The 25,238-nt window shown below is 40.3% G+C and overlaps 1 protein-coding gene across 1 annotated transcript in view; it reads right to left on the bottom strand.

Moving 5' to 3' along the window:
* Nucleotides 1–2,442: 2,442 nt before the first annotated feature.
* The window catches only part of mybbp1a (MYB binding protein (P160) 1a), a 100,572-nt gene continuing 77,776 nt past the window's right edge, over nt 2,443–25,238 (bottom strand). Inside the window, exons 24-27 of the mRNA XM_063031494.1 lie at nt 11,458–11,571; nt 9,315–9,416; nt 5,109–5,224; nt 2,443–3,140 (exon numbers count right to left, since the gene is read on the bottom strand). Of these exons, the coding sequence (XP_062887564.1) occupies nt 2,798–3,140; nt 5,109–5,224; nt 9,315–9,416; nt 11,458–11,571 (675 nt within the window). The 3' untranslated portion in view covers nt 2,443–2,797. The remainder of the gene's footprint in view (nt 3,141–5,108; nt 5,225–9,314; nt 9,417–11,457; nt 11,572–25,238) is intronic.

Here is a 25,238-nt window from a genome sequence, read left to right as displayed (position 1 = left end):
CTACCACACGCTTGAATTACCAATGGCACCAATACCATTCAACAAGTACTGAAGCTGGCCAATAAAGAGAAAAACATACACAAAATGCCGGAGGAACTTAGTAGGTCAGGAAGCATCTATGGGAAAAGAGTAAACAGGAGACGTTTTGGGCTGAGACTCTTCATCAGGACTCAGAAGTTCTAGTCTTTGTGATTCAATAGATCTAATTAAAGTACCTAGGTATCTACCTCTTTGCAAGAAGCAATTGCTGTCCCATCCAGAAAAGATTAAGTTGTTGGTAGTTTGATTATCCCAACGTTCCAACTGAGTATGCTATAATTGGGCCATGAGGATAGGCTCTGTCACCAGGACAGATGTTCCATTTACACGGCAGCAGTAACAAGGCAGGGTTGATAGCTAATGAAATGTGTATCCATGAAATAGCACAGAACAGTTTCAATGGAGGGGTAACCATCTCAACCCATGATGAATAATTGATCTTGAGTTTCATGCACATATACACCACTAATCTATAGATTCCTGCCTGTATTGCTTAATTCTAAGGATACATATATGCTTGATGGAATCACAAACACCCAAACAATATTTGGTCTTAAACACTGGGCATTAGCAGGCTAGTTAGCTTTTAGAACTTCACATCACTATACTCCTCATCCATGCATCTCTCTAAAGATAGGTGTCATAATCAATCCACCTCATTCCAGCCCCTACCAACCAATTCACAGATCTGAGACCTAGAGCAGTGTCTATTATTCAATATCAATTAGGCATTAAATCTAAGGGAATACTCGTGAAAAAGAGCAGATAAGACCAATAGGGTGGATAATGTAAAGTGAGAGGAGGCTTCTGAGGGCCACGAGCACTTCCTTGACCTATTGGACTAAAAGGCCTACATCTGTGCCAAACGTTTTACAAAAAACTTAGCATTAACGGCTCAGTAACAATGGAAGGTGGTCATGGCTAACCAGCTTCTGACAGATCGATCTGCCCCTTCTGAAAGCACCAGCAGCTTGAAGAGTTATGTGCTTTATTGTCCTAGTGCTTTCAGAGGACAGTGATGTGCATTAGATCGAGACACAAGTGTCAGCCATCTCTCCAGAGACATTGTCCTTTTTTGAGTTATTGAAAGGCGAGCACACGTGCTTCATAAGGCTGTCTCCTCAAAATTCAATGCCAGAAAGTACAACTGACATTACTGACGTGCATCACTGCACACCGTGCTGCTGTCTAGATTTCAGACCTTGAGATCTGTATCAGATTTAAGCATACAATTAAATTTGACATTCTTCAGCTTTCTTGTTGTAAAAAGAAATCAATTGCAGCTGCACACAGAGCTGAGCAGTCATTTTCAGCCAATATGCACAAGACTAATAAAAACCTTTAGGGGTTAGATATTAAAACTCTGGTTGCACTAGGATTACAGGCCAGCATAACTGCAACTGGACCGGACAACTACCAGTGAGTCTACATTCAATATATGTAAAGCAGAAAGAATAAAGCAAAATCCTCAAGCATGTGGCACAGACCAGCATAACTATAACTGGACTGGACAATTAGTGCATCACTGGCCAGTGAGTCTACGTTCAATATATGTAGAGCAGAACGAATAAAGCATGTGGTTCGGGTTCTTCTCCCCATTTAAGGACTTGCTTGAAAAAATTCAGCATAAATACAACTGCAATATCTGAAGTAGAGGTCTTTTACCTCTTAAATTGCTGAAGCAAGTCCTACTTTGTGGTTCCTACTTTGTCTAGAACCACTGGCAAAGGGTTTTAATGCAGAACCTGCTAACTCTGCTGTGTGGAATGGTGGTGAAAGCAAACTCAATTTACTGAGTGGAAAAAAGCATCACTACCAGTTAATGGATGTGAAGCAGTAGATGTCCAAGTCTAAGAAAGGTATGCATACACAGAAGCAAGGCGACCATGGGGCCACTGAAGCCCGTGAACAGGATACACCCAGGTAATTTTCAACATTGGGTGGATGCCTGTGTTGTACTAAAATTACTTCAACATCTACTCCACCACAATACTGCAATTTTCCTCTAGGAGTGGAGTTAATTTTTTAAGTTAACTGGAAAACTGTCCAACACATGGCAACTATATTCCAGAGGCAAGGTCACTCAAATCTCAGCAGCTGAGCTACTGTGTCCAGCCGATATACCTGGAGACTGAGCTTCAAGCCATCATCAGCTCTTTCATGGAAGAGTCCTAAACAAAACATCTGACAGGTGAAAGACTTTAGTTTTTGAAGTGACCCAAAAGGGAAATTCTGCCCCTTGATCCTGGTGTAGGAGTTGGGAGCACAGTCCCTAAAAGCTGCTTCACAAGAACAGGTGAAGCCACTTACTCAAGGCGTCACTGATTCCACCATATTCTGACATATCTGTCCTTTACCTCCATTGAAATGCTTTGCTTCTCATCGCTTAGTACTCTAACCTGAAACAGGGAGCAGATTAAGATAATAACCACTCTTTATTTTAAAAAGTCCAATATGAACAAAATATTTTCGGAGGGGAAGACAAAAGCACAGCCAAATCCCCTATCCACTCAGTTTAGCACTCATGTGCTTAAAATGTTAAAGGTAGACCAAGTCCAGTTGAGTATCGAATTCCAAGAAAGGAAACATACTTTAAAATTTTGATTTAAAAATTATCAAACAAGTGGTGGAGATGTCCAAGAAAGTCTGGAATCAATCTTCTTTCACTCTTCATTTACAATTTTCTCAACAATTACCCCCCTGCTCTGCCTCCTTGTTTTCTTTGATTTTCCCTCTTCACCTTTGCCTATTAGCAAACCTAATTGATATGGCTTGTCTTCTTCAAACCTTTTCTCGGCTTTTTAGCTGTGGGTTCCTGGTTTGTCCCTGAATTGCCTGCCACTTTCCCACCTGGATTCTTCTTCCTCTTCTTTTTGTTTTTCCTTTTGCCCACATTTTCACCTGTGGTCTTTGGAACCTCATCCAATTTCCCTTCAGGGTTTTCTTTCCCTGTCCGCTCATTCTCTTGGGTTGGCATTTTCTTTTTCTTCCAGTTCTTCCGTTTCTTGGATTCTGGGAGAAATCCCTTCTTTTTCTTTGGAGCTCCCTCTGCTGCTACTGGACTTGGCAGCTGTGCCTTTATCTTCTCTTTCTTTGGTTTGCTGGTGGGAATGAAGAACAGGTTAGTACAGCAGTCAAAGACTATCCTCCAAAAGCTACAAGGAATGTTATAAAAGGACAATTGACCATGCCAAATTCTCTTGATAGCCGGGGGGGGGGGGGGGGGGTAGAGGGGAGCATGGATCAGGTTACTTATGAAAACCTTAGAAATTATTTCATAAAAGTTAAAAAAAAGTAACACAATTTGGTAGAGGAGCATGATATTAATGCCAACAGTCTGGTCTACACCAAGTCCAATCGATCATATCAGACCCATGCATCAATTCTATCCATCTTCCTTACCAAACAAAACACCAGTCTCAGTTCTAAAACCTTCGGTGATCAGTTTGGATGTACATTGGAATCACTTTGCTGTTCAGCTCCCTGTTTAGTGCTTGAAGCAGGTAACCTCACTTTTTTCTGCATTGATTTCTTTTATTCATAGTTTTGCTGCTAAGTTTCCTAAATTCCTCTTCTGATTACAAAGTCTGCACCTTCTAAACTTCACCTGGATCTTTTATTCTCTCCAACTTAATCAACATCAAAAATATTTATGACCAAAAGCTTCCTTCCTAGCATGTCGCACCAGACAGTCAGCCATTCTTGTCTGGCGTGTAGTGTCAGGATTGGTCTCCTTTCAGATTAACCAGGTCACGATATGAACGTTCCTGACTCAACCCTTCTTGTTTTTTTTTTTACGAGGCCGAGTGGCTAGCTCGACGCTCAACCCGGCACAAATAGAAAGCGTGCTCAGGGGCTGGCCTGACTTGGATTCTAACTCGGGAGCCTTTGTTCCGAAGTCCGGTGCTGATGCCATTGTGCCACCAGCCGGCCATGACCAAAAGCTGTGATCCCTGTTCAGGGCTATTTGCAACTCCTTTTCACTCTGTTCAACACTATGCTAAGTTCTTCCATTGCTATTCATCTCCTCTAATATTGATGCCAATTGATTTTTTTTTTACCCTAGATTTATTCTCAGTTCCTTCTAAACGTTTTATCTTCAAATCCATTACACTAGTCATTCAAGGGTGACTTCCTACAATTATGTCTTATTTACCCTAATGCAGTTTCCACTGTTCAATAAGGTGACAAATGCACTGGATTGTGCTTCTTATAGCTTATTCGTAAGCACACCATAAGAAATGTATTCCTTCATCCCCTACCACTTCTGCCTTCATAATATTAGGCTGGGGAAATGCTGTACAACGAAAAGCATCTCAATTTGCTTGTATTGTTCCTTCTTCACCTTTCTTCCACTATTACTTGACCTATATGTTGCAGCATTGATATTTTACTATGCTTATCTCTATCCACATGGATATCAGTGAGACTGAAATGGAATCAGTGCCATTTTTATACTACCTTGTCACACACTTACTCCACCTCCCCTTTATCTTCCTCTATCACTTCTAAATACTTAATCATCTTTATTTCAGGTCCAGTTGGTTCATTGTTACGTACACCAGGGTACAATGAAATTTCTTACTTGTGTGAAGGTACAACAATAAATACAGCAACGAATACAAAACAGCAAATGCTATAGTGACCTAATTTATCATATCCAATAGTCCCTTCTGTATCAGGTTCCAAATTGCAGCTCTTCTGTTCCAGAGTTTAGCTTACTTTTTAAAACAACAGATCCTCTCACTTTAATTTTTAAGCATTCTTCCATTTTACTTAATCCATTTTATGCTTACAGTTCACATTATCCCTTTTATGCCTAAATTTAATGGCTTTAATGTTTGCACTGTGAGTATTAATCAACATCCTCCTCCCCAACAGCCTTATCATTGTTGGCTCTATTTTTAAATTTCTCTCTTACATCCACTTAAATGTATGCGCTGCTATACAAGAAAATTCCACAGTAACAGGGTTGGTTACAGATGGATATGTTTGGTATTGACTGGAGATACCCGGGAGAACGTCCACTTTAGAAACCAACCAGAAAGGGAATGAGATGAGATTCTTACTTGAATCCAAGAAGCTGCATTATATGCCAGTACAATTGGGAGATTTTGCCAAAATCCTCCAGCTGTTCCAGTGACTGTAGGACAGGAATCAGTTCGGTTACTGAGATATCGAGCTTCTGTAAAACAAAATGCTTGTGTAAAGCACCATTTAGCAGAAAGGCCAACTGGACACAAAATGGAACATGGGGGAAAGTACTTCAGGTTGATTAATCATAATATGTGTAATTAATATGTAAGTATCCTGACAAGCTGCATCATGGTCTGGTACAGTAATTGGAATGTGCAGCGAGTAGTGGACTCTGATGCCCAATGCATCACTGGCACATCCCTCCCCACCACTGGTAACATCTACAGAAAGCACTCCCAAGGCGACAACATCTATCATTAAAGCTCCCCATGCTCTGGGCCATGCGATTTTCTCACAGGTACTATTGGGCAGGAGGTTATGTGAAGCCCCACAACATCAAGTTCTTGAACCATCTGGTACAACCCCAATTACTACTTCAGTAGGGCAAACACATGACCATTTTTACCTACAATGGATATCTTTTTTAAAAAATTTCTAATTGTGTTCACTCTTGTACAATGTGTATAATTAATATTCAATTGACGTTTCGGTTGTAAATGCAGTGTTTCTGATGTTATGTGCCCCTGGTGCTGCCTCAAGTTTTTTATTGCACACGTATAACAATAAACTCAGCTTTGGTTTATATTACAGTTTTCATGAAATCAGAACAACTCAACCCACTTTACATTGTGAAAGTTACAATCTGATATCCTCCATCACATATTCTGGAGATTTAATTCAAGAAGCATGCAGACACCAGACACTCATACTATTGTGGATAAGGGCAGAAATGGCTAATACAAGGGGGCATAATTTTAAGGTGATTGGCAAAAAGTATGGGGGGAGGGTAATGTCAGAGTGAAGTTCTTTATACAGAGAGTGATGGGTGCCTGGGGTAGTGGTAGTAGAGGAAGATACATTAGGAACATTTAAGAAACTCTTACATAAACACATGGATGATAGAAAAGGAGGGCAATGTAGGAGGGAATGGATAGATTGATCCTAGAGTAGATTAAAAAGTTGGCACAACATCGTAGGCTGAAAGACCTGTATCATGCTATGTTCCAATGTGTTACCAGAGCAGCCTATGTGACAGACCTGGAGCAGACAAATCTAAGCCTTTATGCCTTTATCTACCCATTCATTATCCACCTCACAGCAGTTCATCACACCTGAAGCATGTAAAGGTAAATGCTAGAGAACTTCCAAAAGTAAAATCATCATTCAAACAGCAGGATAGCATTGTTTTAGTTGAAATAAAAAGCTGCAAACCACCAGCCCGCATTGTGAAGTGGTGGCGCAGAGTCAAACTGAAGACCTGGATTTATGTATAATGAGTTCCCAAAGGAGCTTACAACCAATAACGTACTAATCGCTTTAGTAATCTAGGAATCTTGTCAATTTGTGCAATGCAAGAAAGAAATGAAAATGACTAGATCATCTGCTCAGAGAGGAATAAATATTGACTATGACACCAACACATCTATGACAGGAGAGATTTTACAGTATTGTGCAAAAGTCTAGAGAGAGAGAGAGAGATATATATATATATATAAATAAACTAGGCTGCTTAAGACTAATACAGTACTGTATTAGTTTACGTGCAGTGGAGAGGGAGTTTGGAGCAAGGACATTGGGAATGGAAGGGTTGAGCACCATGGGAGGTGTGTAGGACTGGTAGTAGAGAAGGAGTGCTGGGCGAGGGATGCCATGGGTGCAGGCACACCTAGCCCCGAGATTCCAGGCAAGATCACTTGATTCCAAATAACTGATTCATTGATCAAAGGAAAGCTCCTGGGAGTTCACATCACAGGTAACCTCACCTGGTCCCTCATCATCACTTCCCTGAACTAGGCGGCATGCAGCACCTCCACTTCATAGTAGATTTAGATAAACAAGGCATTCCCCCCCCACCCCCCACCTTAACTACATTTTACAGGAGCACCATTGATAGCGTCCTGATAAGTTGCATCTCCATCTGGTATGGGAGCAGTTGACCGTCGGACCATAAGTCCCTACAAAGGACTATGACAACTGAAAGGAACATAGGGGTCTCCCCAACATTCTCCAGGGACAATTATCAGGAGCACTGTGTACGCAGGGCCCTAAGAATTATTAAAGATCCCACCCATCCAGCATCCTCTTTGACTTTCTACCATCGGGGAGGAGACTACGATGCATAAAACCAAAACTGGTCATGACGAGAAAGTTTCTTCCCCCAAGCTGTCAGGCTTCTGAACTCCCTGCCACATTGTATTTGAGGTGACACTAGTTAATCAGTTCCATACCTTACAATATTTAAGATTAATGCACTTCGGTTTGTCATTTATGTGTGATTATCCTCATCTTCATAAGTGATCGTTTTGTGTACTGTTGTGCCGTACCCTTGTTTGGAGAAACACTGTCTTGTTTCTATATACATTATTTTGTATATACATGTATATAGTTAAATGACAATAAACTTGACTTGACTGGGCTATAGAATGTCCCTCTGGTGCATCCCACTCTCTCATCTCTCCTTTCCCTTTTTCCCCAACCATGATTCCCCTCTCCCTGCCCTTCCCACCCTCAGTGTACAATAGAGTCCACAACACACACACACATGCACCTATGACTTTTGACAGTGCTGTATATCTACATGGAGGCAGTCTTCTGTTTCAGGACTTAAAGAACTTTCCCTCCAAAATATTACAAATAAAGTTTATATACAGCAAAGACAATTAGGACACGTCTATCTCTACATTCATTGCATCATCAATTCACCAATACATCCTTTCATTATGCATCAACACCAGTCAGGTTTGCTCCTTAATCAATCTACCTGCAAAGTGTTTGAGAAGCTATTACATAGAAGACCCAACCTTTTAGTATCCCGAGGCAGTAGGACCCTAGATTTCTACACCTGTCAGTAGCACTCCCAGTACAATAACAAAATGACATGTGCAAATTAGTGCTCAACGCACTTCTGAAGGTGCCTCCAAAAGAGGAAACTCTGCAAATATTCTACACAGAAAAGAACTTTAAAGACAGGCCAACTTATTTACTGACATATTAGTTGCAAATTAGAAGCTTTCACACCATCAAGGACTTGGCTCTCCTTAACCCAAGGGACTCTCCAATACATAGCCATTGTTCTTTATTCTTTATTCTCTATGTCAACAAGATCAAGGAGCTGATTATTGACTTCAGGAGGAAAATGGAGGTCCATGAGCCAGTCCACATCAGGGACCAGAGGTGGAGAGGGTCAGCAACTTTAAATTTCTTGGTATTAGCATTTCAGAGGACCTCACGAAGAAAGCATGGCAGCACCTCTACTTCCTCAGAAGTTTGCTAAGATTTGGTGTGATATCCAAAACTTTGACAAACTTCTATAGATGTGTGGTGGAGAGTATATTGACTGGCTGCATCACAGCCTGGTATAGAAACACCAATGCCCTTGAACAGAAAATCCTACAAAAAGTAATGAATATGGCCCAGTCCATCATGGGTAAAGCCCTCCCCACTATTGAGTACATCTACATGGAGCGTTGTTGGAGGAAAGCAGCATCCATCAACAGGGATCCCCACCACTCATGCTCTCTTCTTGCTGCTGCCATCGGGAAGGTGGTACAGGAGCTTCAGGACTCACACCACCAGGTTCAGGAAGTTATTACCCTACATCCATCAGGCTGTTGAACCGGATGGGACAACTTCACTTGCCCCATCACTGAACTGTTCCCACAACCTACGGCCTCACTTCCAAGGACTCTTCATCTCATGTTCTCAATATTTATTGTTTATTTATTTATTTATTCCTTCCTTCCCTTTTGTATTTGCAGTTTGATGTCTGGTTTTTCATTGATTCTACCGACAACCCATTACAGCGCATTACATTATTATGGTCATTAGATTTATTGAGTACGCCCATAAGAAATTTCAGGGTTGTATATGGTGACACACATGTACTTTGATGATAATTTTACTTTGAACTTTGTTCCTGCAGTAAACCATCGAAGCCATACACAGACTAATTAGGGCATAGCATAGGGAACTAAGTGTTGATGCAATAATTTCTGATGCAAGTTTTCTAACAACAATAGAAAAGATATTTCAGTTAAGGGTTTGGAGCAAACAAATTTTTATGTTTTGTTTTCTTTTACCTGTTGAGTGACAGTCTTGATAAGGAAATGGGCCAACTCCAAGCATTTTCTCACTTCTTCCTGCTCCACCTTTAGTTTGACAGAAGTCACCGTCTTCAAACACTGTGAAGGAGGAATGAAGACAATGTAAAGATTTGCAATATACCTAGAAAACAACATTATATTTTTTCCCTCAGATATAAATGCTTGGCCCCTGCACACTGTCAAGGCACCTTGGTACATCAGACCACCCCTCTAATGCCCCTTTCTCTACTCCTTGAAGACTCTGACTGGATTTTCAAATTCTCATCCAAGTTCAAGGCTTCTACATAGCTTTATATCTTTGCTACATCGCTTTATATCTTTGCTACATCCTACAGTACACGTACTGACTTTGACTCTAACAATGTGACACATTTTATGTCACTTATCCCCAACTTTCTGTGGGCTGTGGTTGAAGTTTCGTCAAATATTTTACCATGTTAAAAGGTATTATATGAACACAAACACAGCTGTTTGAGTTATATCTCCAAGCTGCTAGCAGCCATAGTTGTACACTGCTGAGTGTCGGAATGAAGTCAATGAGCCTGCCTACTGTCAGGTACCTTGGCCAACTGGGCCCATGATATTCGGCAGAGAGCATGTAGACCATCTGACTGTGACAGACAGTGCATGCTCTACACAGGTTCTTCTTCCAGCCGAGGCCTCTGGTTAGTGATAATTGCTGAAGAGGTAATCAGAGAAAGGGGAAATGGAATTTTTTTTGAAAACGTTTTGACTTTTGTTTTCTCCTCAGCCTTTCTTCCACGTGTTCCAATTGCATCATAACACAACACTAATTTGATCCTGCTGTTTCAAACAGATTAGGTGACGCGGCAGCATAGAAACAGCACGTGCATGTGTAAGACACTAGCAGATTCACAATGATCAGGAGTTGTAGATGAGATGGCTGCCTGGGTAGGTGTGCACATTAACCAACCAATGCAGGCACTGGCAGGGTTCCAAGTAATTTAAACTACTAGCCGCCTGTATGCCTTGTTCTGCTGCTATAAACAACCTTGAACAATGCACCTTACCAGGAATGAAAGGCTGCTTGACAATAGAAAAGCCAGTTCAGATAAATATTTGGGAACAAAGCAGAGTTAGATAAATATTTTGCAGTATTCCAGGAGGGAAGCAAGAAGTCCTGTATTGTCGAGCGTTTCCTCAGGAGATGGAATAATTTAGGTTGAATACGTGAGAAGGAAAGATATAAAGGATTTTTAGATAATGGATTTGACAGTCTATTTGATTTTTTTTCTGTTGTATATAGGGCAAGAGGGTGCATTTTGGAGACTTATTCGTTTTCTCCTTAGCAATCAGAAGCAGAGCATTAACTTTAACCCTAGATAAGTTACTGTATGATCTTGAACTGAAATTAATTTGCTGCAGTCCAGTTAATGAACAAGAATGCTTAACATGAAGCATACCACATCCCGTTTAATTTTATTGTTTGTCTTAAATATAAATTACAAGTTGCTGGAAGCAAGAGCTAAATAATTTGGCTCAAGGCATTTTAAAGCTGTGTGCACAAGTCAAGTCTGAGTGGTTAAGGAGATCATATTCCCTTAACCAAATTACTAATGAACAACAGAGTCTGGTCCATGAAGCAAAAGAATAATGAATTCAATCTCATCAACAAACATCTAAGAGAGGCAAAGACTGAACTGAGAAGTAAAGACAGAAGTGAAATATTTTAATTATAATGTTAAAATACTATCCCGAATAATTAAATTCAAAGGCGTAAGATGTAACAATAAATGAAAAGGAAAACTCTGCAGATAAAAAACAGAAAATCCCGGAGACAGGTCAGGCAGTATCTACGGAGAGAGAAGCAAATTAATTTTCCATGTCAATGACCTTTTATTCATGATGAGTAGTTCATTTTCAGTGTGACCTTAAAGTGCTTAAAAGGAAAATTGTTAGTCTTGTGTAGCTCAGGACAGAGCAGCTCATCTTGGTGGTAACTCTGGATTTCCATTTAGCTACATGTCTAAAGTTGCAGGTCAATTTATAAATAAACCAAGATCTTCGCCATTACAATTACAGTAAATTCTGTGTTCCTGCCCCAAGTACATCTTAGTTTGAGTTAATTAATCAAAAAAATTCGGAGAAATTCAATCACCTGTTTGACTTGATTAATAACTTCAGCGATGAGCTCGTTCCACTTGCTGCCTGAGAAAGATTGTCTCACCTCTGAACACTGCAGAGCCTTCAGGACAAGACAGCAGGCCTGACCCTGCAAAACAGGTAAATAAGATTAATACAAAGACACGGATGAGCCAAAAACCCTCACAAGTACCTCACTAGTGGACTCAGTAAAAATGGTTACATTTATCAGGAAACCTGACAGCCCAATTTTCCAAACACTCTAGATCATCCTCAGTAGTTTTGAAAATTTTCACTTCATAATTTTGAGAATGCAGCACCTAATTTTTATACATGTTCATAAACAGATAACTGTCAATGGTTAGATAACCTCCTGTAGTGATGATAATTGAGGTTCGGATAAAAAAGCTCTTTGCTATGATCTCTTGCACCAACCTAGAGCTAACCCAAAAGACTGCAAATCCAGCAAATACACTCCTTTCCAAGATCCCACTGCAGAACCAGTCGAGACTCATGCTTAATTGTGGGATTGTGTCCCACGAGGTAAAAGTAGTGCTAACTGAACCACATGAATGGAATGATGAAAACAGGTAGAGATTGGTTACTAAAAAGGAAGTGTCACTTTTAATCATTGCCCCTTTGCACCCTCAACACACTAATCTAGTGCAGAAAGGATGAAATTTTAATATTTCAAACACAAATTCAAATAGATCCATAATGTTACAATAGGAGAAAAGAAATACAAAAACTGCACATTTTAAAATCATCAGCCTACATTGCAATCAAATAAGGCAAGAACAATTATATACACTAGGATCTTTATATTTAATTATGTACACTGGCTACAGACATTCTACACCTCATTAAGTAGCAAGCACTTATGGAGGGAAACTTAAACTATTAAATGACCATTACACAAAGTTGGGTTCAGTTATTGGTAAGTTTATGCCTTGATGAACAGTTAATTACACTTAAGATTCACTCATTCTTTGGTGGTGTCCATGACTAACACCAGACTGAGATCTATAGAACATGGGGTAAGATTTAGTGGCTTATAATGCTACACATGTATTTGGGATTAAGCAGAAGTTTTCAAAAATGGTTGGAATACCAAAATTACAGAGGTGTGAGGAGGGGCCAGTCCATGGGTGTACTAATGTGACAGAAGCAGTTTTATATCAAACAGGAACATTACTGTATATTTTTTCCTCAAACATGGAATATTATATTATTGCAATCAAGGAAATGTGGTTAGGTGGTTTAACAATCTGGGATACAGAAGTTTCAGATGCAACAGATGGGAATGCACAGGAGGTTAAGTTAAGTCACATTACTGATTAGGGAGAACCTCATGGTACAGCTCGGCATATTCTGAAGGGCTCGTCCAACGGGCCATATGAGAAGAAGAATTGAGGAATAAGTTGGGGTGATCATGTTGGGGTTATATTATCAGCCTCTCAATAGTCAGGAGGAATTAGAGCAGATAGTGTCAGCAATTCCCAGAAACGTGTGCCAACGATATGGTTATAGCAGTGGGGCGGGGGGCTGGATTTTAACTTTTAAAATATTGACTGGGATTGCCTTAGTAAGAGGAGCTTAGATGGAGCAGAGTGTGTTAAGTGCAGCCAAGGAGGTTTTTGAGAAAATACATATAGTTCTTCTAGAGACAGAGCTGTACTCAATCTTAAGAAATGAAACAGGGAAGGTGGTGGGAATATCAGTGTGGGAAATACTTTGTGAACAGTGATCATTATTCTGTAAGTTTCAAAGTAGTTCTGGAAAGGAATTAGTTTGGTCCTCAAATTAAGGTCTTAAATTGGGAACAGTCCAATTAAACTGAGAGCAGATGCTTGCAGCTAAAACATCTCCTAAGGAGTCTTCTTAAAGAGAGTGAGTAACTGCCTAGGGAAGGCAAGTTCTGTTAAGAGCAAAAACAAAAGATGGGGCAAGATATAAAAACCCTGCACAACCAAGGACATAGAAAGTTTGATCAGGATTTTTAAAAAAAGGAAGCATACAGCAGGAAGAGTCAAATTGAGTCTGTTAAGAAATATGGATAGTGAAAATATAAGAAATAAATTAATAGGGCAAAAAGAGACTTTGAAATGTCCTCGGCAAGTAAGATTAAAGAGAATTTCAAAATATTCCAAAAGAGCATCAGGAGCATGAGAGTAGCTGGAGGAAAGTGTGGTCCCTTTAGGGACCAAAGAGGTTTCTAAATGTAAAACCAGGAATGGGGGCATGGTCCTAAATGAATACTTCTCATCTATATATACAAAGAGAAGGATGTGGAAGGTAGTAAAGAGTATGTGGATAAACTGAAGCAATGCTTGGATTATGATATGTACGTTATATGATATATATTAAGAACTTGAATGCAAAATGTAGGAGGTATGATTAGCAGATGTGTGGATGACACAAAAGTGGATGGTGCTATGGCTTGTAAGGAAGATTGTCTGAGTCCATAGCAAGATATAGATCAGATGAGAAGTTGAGTGGAACAGTGGCAGATGGAATTTAATACTGACAAGTGGAAAGTAATGCATTTTGTAAAGTCAAATAGGGGTAGAACAGATACAGTAAATGGTAGGGGCTAAGGAATATTGATTCACAGAGGGTCCTTGGGATTCAAGTCCATAGCTCCCTGAAACTGGCAACATGTAGATAAGGTTAAAACTGCATTTGGCATACTTGCCTTGATAAGATTGGGCATAAAATACAACAACTGTGATGTTATGCTGCAACTTCACAAAACACTTTCAGCCTGCATTTTTAGAGAACTACGTGCAGTTCTGGTCACCATACTACAAGGATATGCTTGCACTGGAGAAAGTGCAGAAGAACATTACCAGTATATTTCCTGGACAGGGGAACTTTAGTTATGGGGTGAGATTAGATAGGCTAAGCTAGCCTTCCCTGGAGGCGAAGAGGTGACTTGGTAGAGTACATAAATCAGAATCTTCTTCCCATGGGTAAAACATTAAAACCAAGGTGGTTTAAATTGAGAGGAAGAAACGTTACAAGAGATTTGAGGGAAGCTTTTGTTTTCATTCACACAGCAGGTGCTTGCTATCTAGAACTTGCTGCAGTGGAAGTGGTGGAAAGATACAATCACTACATTAAAGAAACATTTAAAAAGCATTTGAACAGGCAAGGTAACAGAAGATTGCGGCAACTAATGTAGGCAAATGGGATCCAGTTTTTGGGATATGCAAACTGCTGTCATTCATACAAGATAAAGACTTACTATTGGACAGTAAAAGAAGTGCAATCTGAAGCAGCCATTTAAACTCATGAACCAATTCAATCTTTGTTCATTACATCATTACACAATCAGGATAGCTGCTGTATGTTTCTGTTGCTATATAATTAGCCTACTTATAAATACATTCTTGCTCTTCTCCCTGATGAGAATAATTGGATAATAAGATATTTACCATCGAGTTTTTGGTTGTATGGAGAGGTTTCTCACTCACATTAGACAGCAGTAGAAGCTTCAGTTTAACAAAGCCACAGATCAAATGATAGAAGCCGATGTCTCACTGCCAAATTGATTCTGTGTTACCAACTGAGCCTCACTGGCAATGAGAACGTAGTGTTATGAGAAATAGCACAGTACTAACATTCACTGCTACTTAACTGCTTCATTTTGGAAATGATATTCCAAAAGTCTAACACTGCAGTTGCTGACAATTTTAAATAGAAATGGAAGATGCCCCCTATTTCCAGCTCAGTAGAGTTAATCTGATCTCAGAAGGTCCAAGGCTTAAATTGTGTTCTAAGGTGAGCTCCAGGTGCAGGTGTGAATGATTATTTAAAATTATACTATGGAAGTTCTGCATTGACTGATGTGCTGACTTGTAGTTAGGACACTAAAATAAGGATGTATCCATCTTCTCAGAAAGACACAAGCCATCCTAAGACATTGCTTTGAAGAGAGAAAACTGTAGAATTCCATAACCTAACAAGTGGTGGAAACAGTAGGATGGGGCAGAATAACTAATTAAACTAAAATATTCAAGAAGCTGGTGTAGCCAGCCAGTGGTGTAGTGGCATCAACCCAGACTTCGAGGCCACTGGTCCCGAGATCGAATTCGGCGGGCTCCTTGCACACTGGGTTGAGCTTTGAGCTAGTTACTCAGCCTTGTAAAAAACAGACAAATGCTAAGGAAATGGCAAAAAAAAAAGCCACACAATGCACGAAAATGAGCAACTCAGGAAGCTGAGAAGCAATTTTTTTCCTGCCAACTGCAGATTGAAATAGGATACAAATTTACAATACTACTTTATATCAGTACATTACTTTGCACATCAATTCCATTTAATTATTTCTTGTCTGCATTAACTGACCATCATCACTGAGCCAACAGGCACATAGTAATTAGTGTCTTTCAAGGATCCTCAATTAAATGGACTGAGTTCGACGTTATTTTTAAGTTAATGTCCACCAGTGGGACAAAAATAATGGGTTGAAGAAAATTAACTCTCTTCATAAAAGTGCTAGTAACACCAACTGAATTTAATTTTAATGAAGAAAAACCAAAGAACAAGACACTTGGCTGTTTTTGCTTCCAGACAGGACTACAGATATTTAGCCATTTAAAATGGCAGAAAGTCTATTATATAACCTCACATTCACTATGAAACACTAAAGTCCTCAAGTTGTTGGATAACTGGAGACCATATCTGTCAACAGCAGCAGATGGGTCAAAGCTGGGAAATTTGCATTGGTCTGTGATCTCCTGTTAGACACAAGTGGTGGTTCACCAACCCACTGCAGGTGCTCAGCTTTACTTCAGCCTGGACTCTGCAATCCCAAGTTTCTGTTCAGTTAATTGTTGAAGAACTGGACTGCAATTACTGAATTTTAAGCAAATAGACCGGCCCAATTTCTTTCTAATTTTCCTTAGTGATAATTGTAATAAAGATCCAGAGAAGTTTTGAAAGTAACACACCAATGAACTGTATTAATGTGAAACTCCCATGCAAGTTATTAACCAAGTTCTATCCACTCCACAGCTAAAGCTTGTTTATCTGGTATTCATGTATCATGTAACCAGCAAATGTTTTTTTTTTGCTTTGAAAATAAGATCAAAAAGTGAAGTTTATTTCCAGGATTATACAAAATAATTGTGAAAAATATTTTTAGTTTATTTATATTACACAGAGGGGGAATGCAACTGCAGAATGATTAACAGCAATATCCTCTCTGAAGACTTGGCACTTCACGCGGTGCTGAATACGGCCATTCATTTGATTTATTTTTGCTGCATTTTATGTTAAAACACAGAATTGCTATATACAGTGGCATGTAAAAGTTTGGGCACCCCTGGTCAAAATTTCTGTCACTGTGAATAGTTAAGTGAGTAGAAGATGAACTGATCTCCAAAAGACATAAAGTTAAAGATGAAACATTATTAGTGTATTATTTTTGTTTTGTACAATTTTAGAGTGAAAAAAAGGAAAGGAGCACCATGCAAAAGTTTGGGCACCCCAAGAGATTTGAGCTCTCAGATAACTTTTACCAAGGTCTCAGACCTTAATTACCTTGTTAGGGCTATGGCTTGTTCACAATCATCATTAGGAAAGGCCAGGTGATGCAAATTTCAAAGCTTTATAAATACCCTGACTCCTCAAACCTTGTCCCAATAATCAGCAGCCATGGGCTCCTCTTAGTAGCTGCCCAGCACTCTGAAAATTAAATAAATGATGCCCACAAAGCAGGAGAAGGCTATAAGAAGATAGCAAAGCCTTTTTAGGTAGCCGTTTCCTCAGTTCGTAATATAATTACGAAATGGCAGTTACAGGAACGGTGGAGGTCAAGTTGAGGTCTGGAAGACCAAGAAAACTTTCCGAGAGGACTGCTCATAGGATCGCTAGAAAGGCAAATCAAAACCCCTGTTTGACTGCAAAAGACCTTCAGGAAGATTTAGCAGACTCTGGAGTGGTGGTGCACTGTACTACTGTGCAGCGACACCTACACAAATATGACTTTCATGGAAGAGTCATCAGAAGAAAACCTTTCCTGCGTCCTCACCACAAAATTCAGTGTCAGAAGTTTGCAAAGGAACATCAAAGCAAGCCTGATGCATTTTGGAAACAAGTCCTGTGGACTGATGAAGTTAAAATAGAACTTTTTGGCCGCAATAAGCAAAGGTATATTTGGAAAAAAAAGGGTGCAGAATTTCATGAAAAGAACACCTCTCCAACTGTTAAGCACGTGGGTGGATCGATCATGCTTTGGGCTTGTGTTGCAGCCAGTGGCACGGGGAACATTTCACTGGTAGAGGGAAGAATGAATTCAATTAAATACCAGCAAATTCTGGAAGAAAACATCACACCGTCTGTAAAAAAGCTGAAGATGAAAAGAGGATGGCTTCTACAACAGGATAATGATCCTAAACACACCTCAAAATCCACAATGGACTACCTCAAGAGGTGCAAGCTGAAGGCTTGGCCATGGCCCTCACAGTCCCCTGACCCAAACATTATCGAAGATCTGTGGAGAGACCTCAAAAGAGCAGTGCATGCAAGACGGCCCAAGAATCTCACAGAACTACAAGCCTTTTGCAAGGAAGAATGGGCGAAAACCCCCAAACAAGAATTGAAATACTCTTAGCTGGCTACGGAAAGCGTTTACAAGCTGTGATACTTGCCAAAGGGGGTGTTACAAAGTACTGACCATGCAGGGTGCCCTAACTTTTGCTTTGGGCCCTTTTCCTTTTTTGTTATTTTGAAACTAAAAGATGGAAATAAAAAAGTAATCCTGCTTAAAATATTAAAGAAATGTCATCTTTAACTTTATGCCTTTTGGAAACCAGGTCATCTTTTACTCACTTAGCTACTTCACAGTAACAGAAATTCTGACTAGAGTACCCAAACTTTTGCATGTCACTGTAGAAAAGACTAAGGAGATAATATGTTGTTCAGCAATTTACTTAAAGATCTAGGCATGAAATACTAGTGTGCTACAGACAGTTATTTATTTCTGAGCAAGTCTCATTTAACCAGCAACATTCATGCACCCTGCCCCCAGCACCCCCATTTCCACAGATGCTGGCTAGCTGAGAGTGTTAGGTAACACTGCCCTGAAAAGGGACATTACAGCCAGAGGTGAAATCTTCATTCTTCATTATTTTCTGCCTCTAGCAATCGTCCTTTGCAGTGCATATTATGACTGGATTAATTCAGGGAATACATAGGTAAGAGAGACATCTGACAGCCAAAGCAGTAAGATCCCGCAAGGTACTAGAGAAATATGAACTACGTACCATGATCGTGTGGCGGTTAGTGCAACGCTATTACAGTTCGGGGTGTTATAGAGTTCATCGGCGTCTCTCTTCCCTCCATTACAGACATTTACACCACACGGGCACTTTCTACATTCCTTACTGCACACACAGGTACAACCCTGGAATTATATAGAATGATTACACAGCTCTGTATAACCAGTGCTGGAGGAAAAGGATCCCAAGCATTTAATTAGCATATCTGACTCCGAGTTTTCTTCCCCAATACAATTTTATCACAATAATTATCAGCTAACTTGGATGACGTAACTAAGATATTTAAGCTATCAGAATTTGGCCAAAAAAAACTACATTCATACACATACATACAAGGTAATTACTAATGACAATATACTTGAATCTAGTAGCTTAAGTATAGTGACTGAGTCATGTTGCGTTGAAGTAGCTGGGTGAGATAGTAGAAACTAGAATTTAATGATTGCTGTGGAATACAGAATACCTGGTTTTCTCCTAGAGGACAAATGACGCACAATTGCAAATGTATGCTCCCAGCACACCAATAGCAGATCACGGTTGCAAATCAAAGGAACGATGTCTCCTGATAGTTGAACTAATTATGTCAACTAAACATGAAATACTCTGATCAGTTGCAGTGACAGCTTAAACCAAATCCTCCTCATTTAACTCATTAGATGGCGAATATCATGCATTCAGTGGCCACTTCATTAGGTACACCTAATCAGCCAATCATATCACAGCAACTCAATGCCTAAAAACATGAAAACTTGATCAAGAGGTTCAGTTGTTGTTCAGACCAAACACCAGAATGGGGAAGAAATGGGATCTAAGTGACTTTGAGCATGGAATGATCGTTAGTGCCAGAAGAAATGGTTTGAGTATCTCAGAAAAAGTTGGTCTCTTGGGATTTTCATGCACATCAGTCTCTGGAGTTTACAGAGAATGATGCGAGAAACAGAAAACATTCAGAGAACAGCGGTTCTCTGGGTGAAAATGCCTTGTTGATGAGGTCAGAGGAGGATGACCAGACCGGTTAAAGCTGACAGGAACACAAACAACCACGCTTAGCAACAGTGGTGTGCAGAAGAGCACAACAGTCAGATGTTGAAGTGGATGGGCCTCACAGACCATACCCAGTTTCACTTCTGTACCTAATAAAGTGGCGACTGTGTGTAGATAGAGGCAGGAGTTTTAGGTTGGACAATTATGGGGACTGTTGTTTCTTTACCACCTCCATCAGTATTAGATGATCAGCTGGTGAGCTAGAGACTCCTGTCTTCTCCTGGGAAATCAGTTCTATATCTAAAGTGGAACTTTCAGTCATATCGCTGTTAAAAATAATCCACATCTCATGGCACCAGCAGAGATGCATTGACTAATTAATACCAGATGCATACAATATAAAAAAAATTTGTGCATCAAACTAGACATACTTCTCAGTTGTGCAGTGGTTGAGGGAACTGGCAATATGTGGTATTATCACACTACTTAAATACAAACAGCACCAATACCCGCCACCTGTGGTGCCCTGAGTCAACGTGCACACAAAATACTGGGGGAGCTCAGGTCAGGCAGCATCCATGAAAATGAACAAACAGTCGACATTTCGGGCTGAGACACTTCTAGAGTTTGTTCATTTCCATGGACGCAGCCTGACCTGCTGAATTCCTCTAGCAATTTGTGTGTGTTTCTTTGGATTTCCAGCATCTGTAGTATTTCTTGTGTTTATGTCAGTTCTAATGAAGTATCCTGGCCTGAAACGTCGATTGTTTGTTCATTTCCATTGATTCCCAGCATCTGCAGAATTTCTTGTGTTTTTGTCAGCATGAGTCCTATTGAAATCACCACAGTGTAGGATGAAGAATGTCTGAACACCAGCTGAAAGCTCATTAATCCAGGACCTTCACCTTGTAACTCAAGATCATCACTGAAACCCGTAAGGCACCAAAGCTGAAAGCTCTTGACGAAAAGGAAATTGTGGCTAGTCCACAACTGAATGTCATTCAAACATATACACATATACTGCCAAACAAAACAACGTTCCTCCAGACCAAGGTGCACAACACAATACACACAAGTCACACACAACACATACATAACATTACTACAAATAAATTAACAATATTTACGACACAAGTTTAAAAAGTAAACACTTTAACACTACTGGTACTTCATATGTGATGAGACAAGTGGTGGCAGGGAGTTCAGTAGACTCACAGCCTGAGGGAAGAAGTTGTTTCTCATCCTACTAGTTTTTGTCCTAATGCGACACTACCTTCTTCTTGATAATAAGGGTTCAAAGAGATTGTTGGACGGATGGGAGGGATCACTGACAATGCCAAAGGCCCTGCATATGCAGTGCTCTTGACAAATATTTTTGATGGGTGGAGGAGAAACCTCGATGATCCTCTCAGCAGTCCTTGTAATGCTTTGTAGAGACTTGTAGTCAGATGACTTTCAGTTCCCATACCAGATGGTGATGCAGCTGTTCAGGACATTTGATGGTGTACTATGCTCCCGTAAAAATTGATTGGAAGGTGGGGTGGGGGGAGTCTCACTCACTTCAATCTCCTCAGGAAGCGGAGAGGCTGCTGTGCTTTCGTAATCAAAGGAGATGTTGGATGTGAATTGAATTGAATTGACTTTATTACATAAATCCTTCATATACTTGAGGAGTAAAAATCTTCACGTTACGTCTCCATCTAAATATGCAATGTGCAATTTATAGTAATTTATGATAAATATTGTGTACAACAGGACAGTCAATATAACGTAGATATACAATTGTATCAGCGTGAATTAATCAGTCTGATGGTCTGGTGGAAGAAGCTGTCCCGGAGCCTGTTGGTCCTGGCTTTTATGCTGCGGTACCGTTTCCCAGACGGTAGCAGCTGGACCAGTTTGTGATTGGGGTGATTCAAGTCCCCAATGATCCTTTCAGTCCTTTTTACACACCTGTCTCTGTAAATGTCCTGAATAGTGGGAAGTTCACATCGACAGATGCGCTGGGCAGAGTTCTGCGATTGAGGGGAATACAGTTCCCATACCAGGCATTGATGCAGCCATTCAGAATGCTCTCAGTTGTGCCCTATTATGATCATCCATTATGTGCACTGCCAGAAACTTGGTGCTCCTAACTCATGAAGGAGCCATTTATGTGCAGTGAGGAGTGGTCAGCCTGAATCTTCAAGTCCACAGTCATCTCCTTGGTCTTGTCCAAGTTGAGACTCCAGATGTTGTGTTTGCACCATTTTACCAGCTGCTCTACCTCACCTCTGTATGCCGTCTTCTTATCATTGTTGACGAGGCCAACCACAGTATCGACATCAGCAAACCTGATGCGCCATCACCGTGAACAGCAGCGGGCTGAGCATGCACCCCGGGGGCCACCAGTGTTCAGCGTGTTGAAGCTGAAGACGTTGTTCCCGACATGGAGTGATTTTTCTGTCAAGTAGTCCAAGATCCAGATACAGAGTGAAGTGTTTGAGACCCACTGAGGACAGGTTACCCACCTGCTTCTGAGGAATGATCATATTAAACACTGAGCTGAAGTTGATAAGCAGCATCCTGGCATATGAGGCACCATTTTCCAGGTGGGACAGGATGGAGTGGAGCGCAGAGGCTATGGCATCATCAGTGGGCCAACTGGAGCAATAAGCGAACTGTTAAAATGTAGCAAGAAGCTTCTACGTTGATCAGACATCATCACAAAAACCTCGCAGTAAGTTGTATTCTATGTGTTCCGTGTCTTCTAGGTTTATGCAAGCTTCGCACGAGTTAATTAAGCAGAGAAATGATTACACTGCTGAAAAAAAAACACAAACCTGGCTAATAACATCATCAATGACTTATGGGTAAGGAGCACAATTCAGGTTTGCAAGTGAATAGTTACCTCAAAGAAGGGCAGAATATTTTACAAATATTATTGCGGATAGTTCTCAAAGCACACCTAAAAGTTGAAATGTTAACAAGAATTACAGTGCTTTATTCCTCCATTTTCTATTGGGCTCCAGGCATTGATTTAGCTGTGGAGTTTGAGCGTGGGACCCAGCAGTATACACACACCTACTTAAGCAAGAAGATGGAGCGTTGAAAAGAGACAGTGTTAATCTCAAACATGTAATCGCTTAATACAGACTGGAACTTAGCTTAGTCAATGATTTCCACATGGTGTCTGAAAGAAAAGCAATCTGTTACAAACCGTCACTGAACCAATAAGGAGTACTGGGTCAGGTGACCAAGGAAGAGTGCTTGATTTTAAGAGTTGGAGGGGCTTGAAGAAGGGTGAAACACGAGTGTAGAGTAGAGACAACTAATGTTGTGGCTGCAAATGATGAGACATGAAAGGAAACACACAAGGAGATTAGACCTACACATCACAGAGGGCAGGGTTTAATCTTACACTACACTAATATCAACCACACATGAATACAGCCAAACAAGACAGTGTCACTCTGAGGCCAAGATGCAAAACACAGTACCAACAGTCATACACAGCACAAGGAACATACAAGATAGCAAGCACGCAACATATCAGTAAAATATAGTAACACAAAAAAATATAGTCCAAGACCAAGTCCATAAATGTTCCAGCAGTCTGCAGTGAAACATAATATGGTGTATGTTCTACTGAGTGAACACAGGGCTGTGGCAGCACCAACTCCAAAGCCTCTCTCCCTTCTTTACTAATCCTTTTATTGATTTAAAAGGAGCATAAATACAATCAAGAGGAGAATTATCTCAAATATATATATCAGTAACAAAACAAACCGAGATTAAGATAGACATTGTCAAAATCATAGATATTGTTAAACTAGTATAAAATATATAATAAAAAAATGAAAATAGCAATTCTCTTCTTATCAGTTTATGAAGAGAAAAGAAAAAACATTCGAGTTTTAAATGAAGAGAAAAAAAACCCCTACTACACTATATTAAAAAAAAACAAAAAAAAAGGGACTGGGCAGTCCATTTTGAGGATACAATCAAAAAGAAAGAAAGAAAGACTTTCTGATCAAATCTAAAACTTCGGGAAAAAAATTGGAAGAGTAATAAATCAAATTGAATGAAAATATTGGATAAAAGGTCACCAGATTTGCTCAAATTTAAAGGATCTATCAAAAGTCCGACTTCTTATTTTCTCTAAATTTAAACAGGACATAATGAAGGAGACCGTAGGTGAATTAGAATCCTTCCACTTCAATAAAATGGCACCCCTAACAAAGCCTCTCTCCTAGGCGGCTGTGAACAGGTTACACTGCGGTTTGAGGTCCTGCCCTTGCTAGGATCGAGGTCACACAACTCTCCCACTGCTCGCCAATAATCAGTGAATCAGACTTACGGCACTCCACATTAACAATATCCAACAGATTCTTGTTATCACAAGAAAAACAACTAAGACGATCACTTGCTGTTAGACTGGAAAGGCCCCTCATGTACCGACTCCCTCAGTGTCTTTCTGAGGTAGGCAGCAGCACGGCCGCACCACATCCAGCTCCTTTAGTTTATCCGCCAATGAGCAACTTGCTGATAGGGGAGCCCTGCAGTACTTTAAGCTACGGAAGATGTGTGGCCACAGGTATCTTTCCCAGCACAGCTTAATGCCATCAAGAGTTGAAAGGCAAAAAGAAAATACTCGGTACAAGACAGTGGTGGGCACTGACGTGGCGGGCTGAAGGGCCTGTTTTTACTCTGAATGACTTTCATTTAAAAAGAAATTGCTGAAAATACTCAACAGGTCAGGAAGTTGCTGTGCAATGCTAAATATAATTAAATACTTCAAGTCCTAAACCTTTCAATAAAACTAGGATTAAAATTATAAGTGAGAGGTATTTTGATGTGCAGAGAAGTGGAAGGGAACTCGAAAGACTGGTTATCTGAAATTGAAACTGTTAAATTCTAAGAGCAACATTTGTCTAGTCCTAGGATGGGATGCTGTTCCTTATGCATGTGTTGGACTCGTTGATTCTTTTAATTCTTTAATAGGGAGTCTCCCTTTCTGAAGGGAGTATGCAGTCTCAGTTATGATTGCAATTTATGAAAATACCATTTATATTTGGAACATGCACCAAGGAGGCCTCTTCTATAACAGTAGCACTAGATACATAAACCACAGAGGCCCTAAAAGTCTTAGAATCTGGAACCGGCAAAGTCTGTGTGCAACGAGCAGCTGATTGAAAAAGGGCAGCATGCTGAACAACATCCCTTGGAGAAAAGCCTTCAGGCTGGTTAGGACTAGTGTCCAAGATGTTATACAACTCAGTCCCTTCTCCTGATAAGCACAGGGTTCCTGGTACCCAGCTGGCAACTGACAAATCCTCAGGACCCTCAGCCATGGATGAATCATTAGCAGTTGAAGATCCCCAAAATGCAACTGCTACCACATTGAGAAGACCATAACATATAGGAGCAAAATTAGGCCATTCAGGCCATCAAGTCTGCTCTGCCATTTGATCATGGCTGATCCCAATCCCATTTAACCCCATACACCTGCCCTCTCACCATATCCCTTGATGCCCCGACCAATCAG

Source organism: Mobula hypostoma, chromosome 23, assembly GCF_963921235.1.
Source record: "Mobula hypostoma chromosome 23, sMobHyp1.1, whole genome shotgun sequence".
Lineage (NCBI taxonomy): Eukaryota > Metazoa > Chordata > Chondrichthyes > Myliobatiformes > Myliobatidae > Mobula > Mobula hypostoma.
The sequence above is the reverse complement of the archived record's forward strand: the minus strand, read 5'-3'. Positions and strand labels throughout refer to the sequence as shown.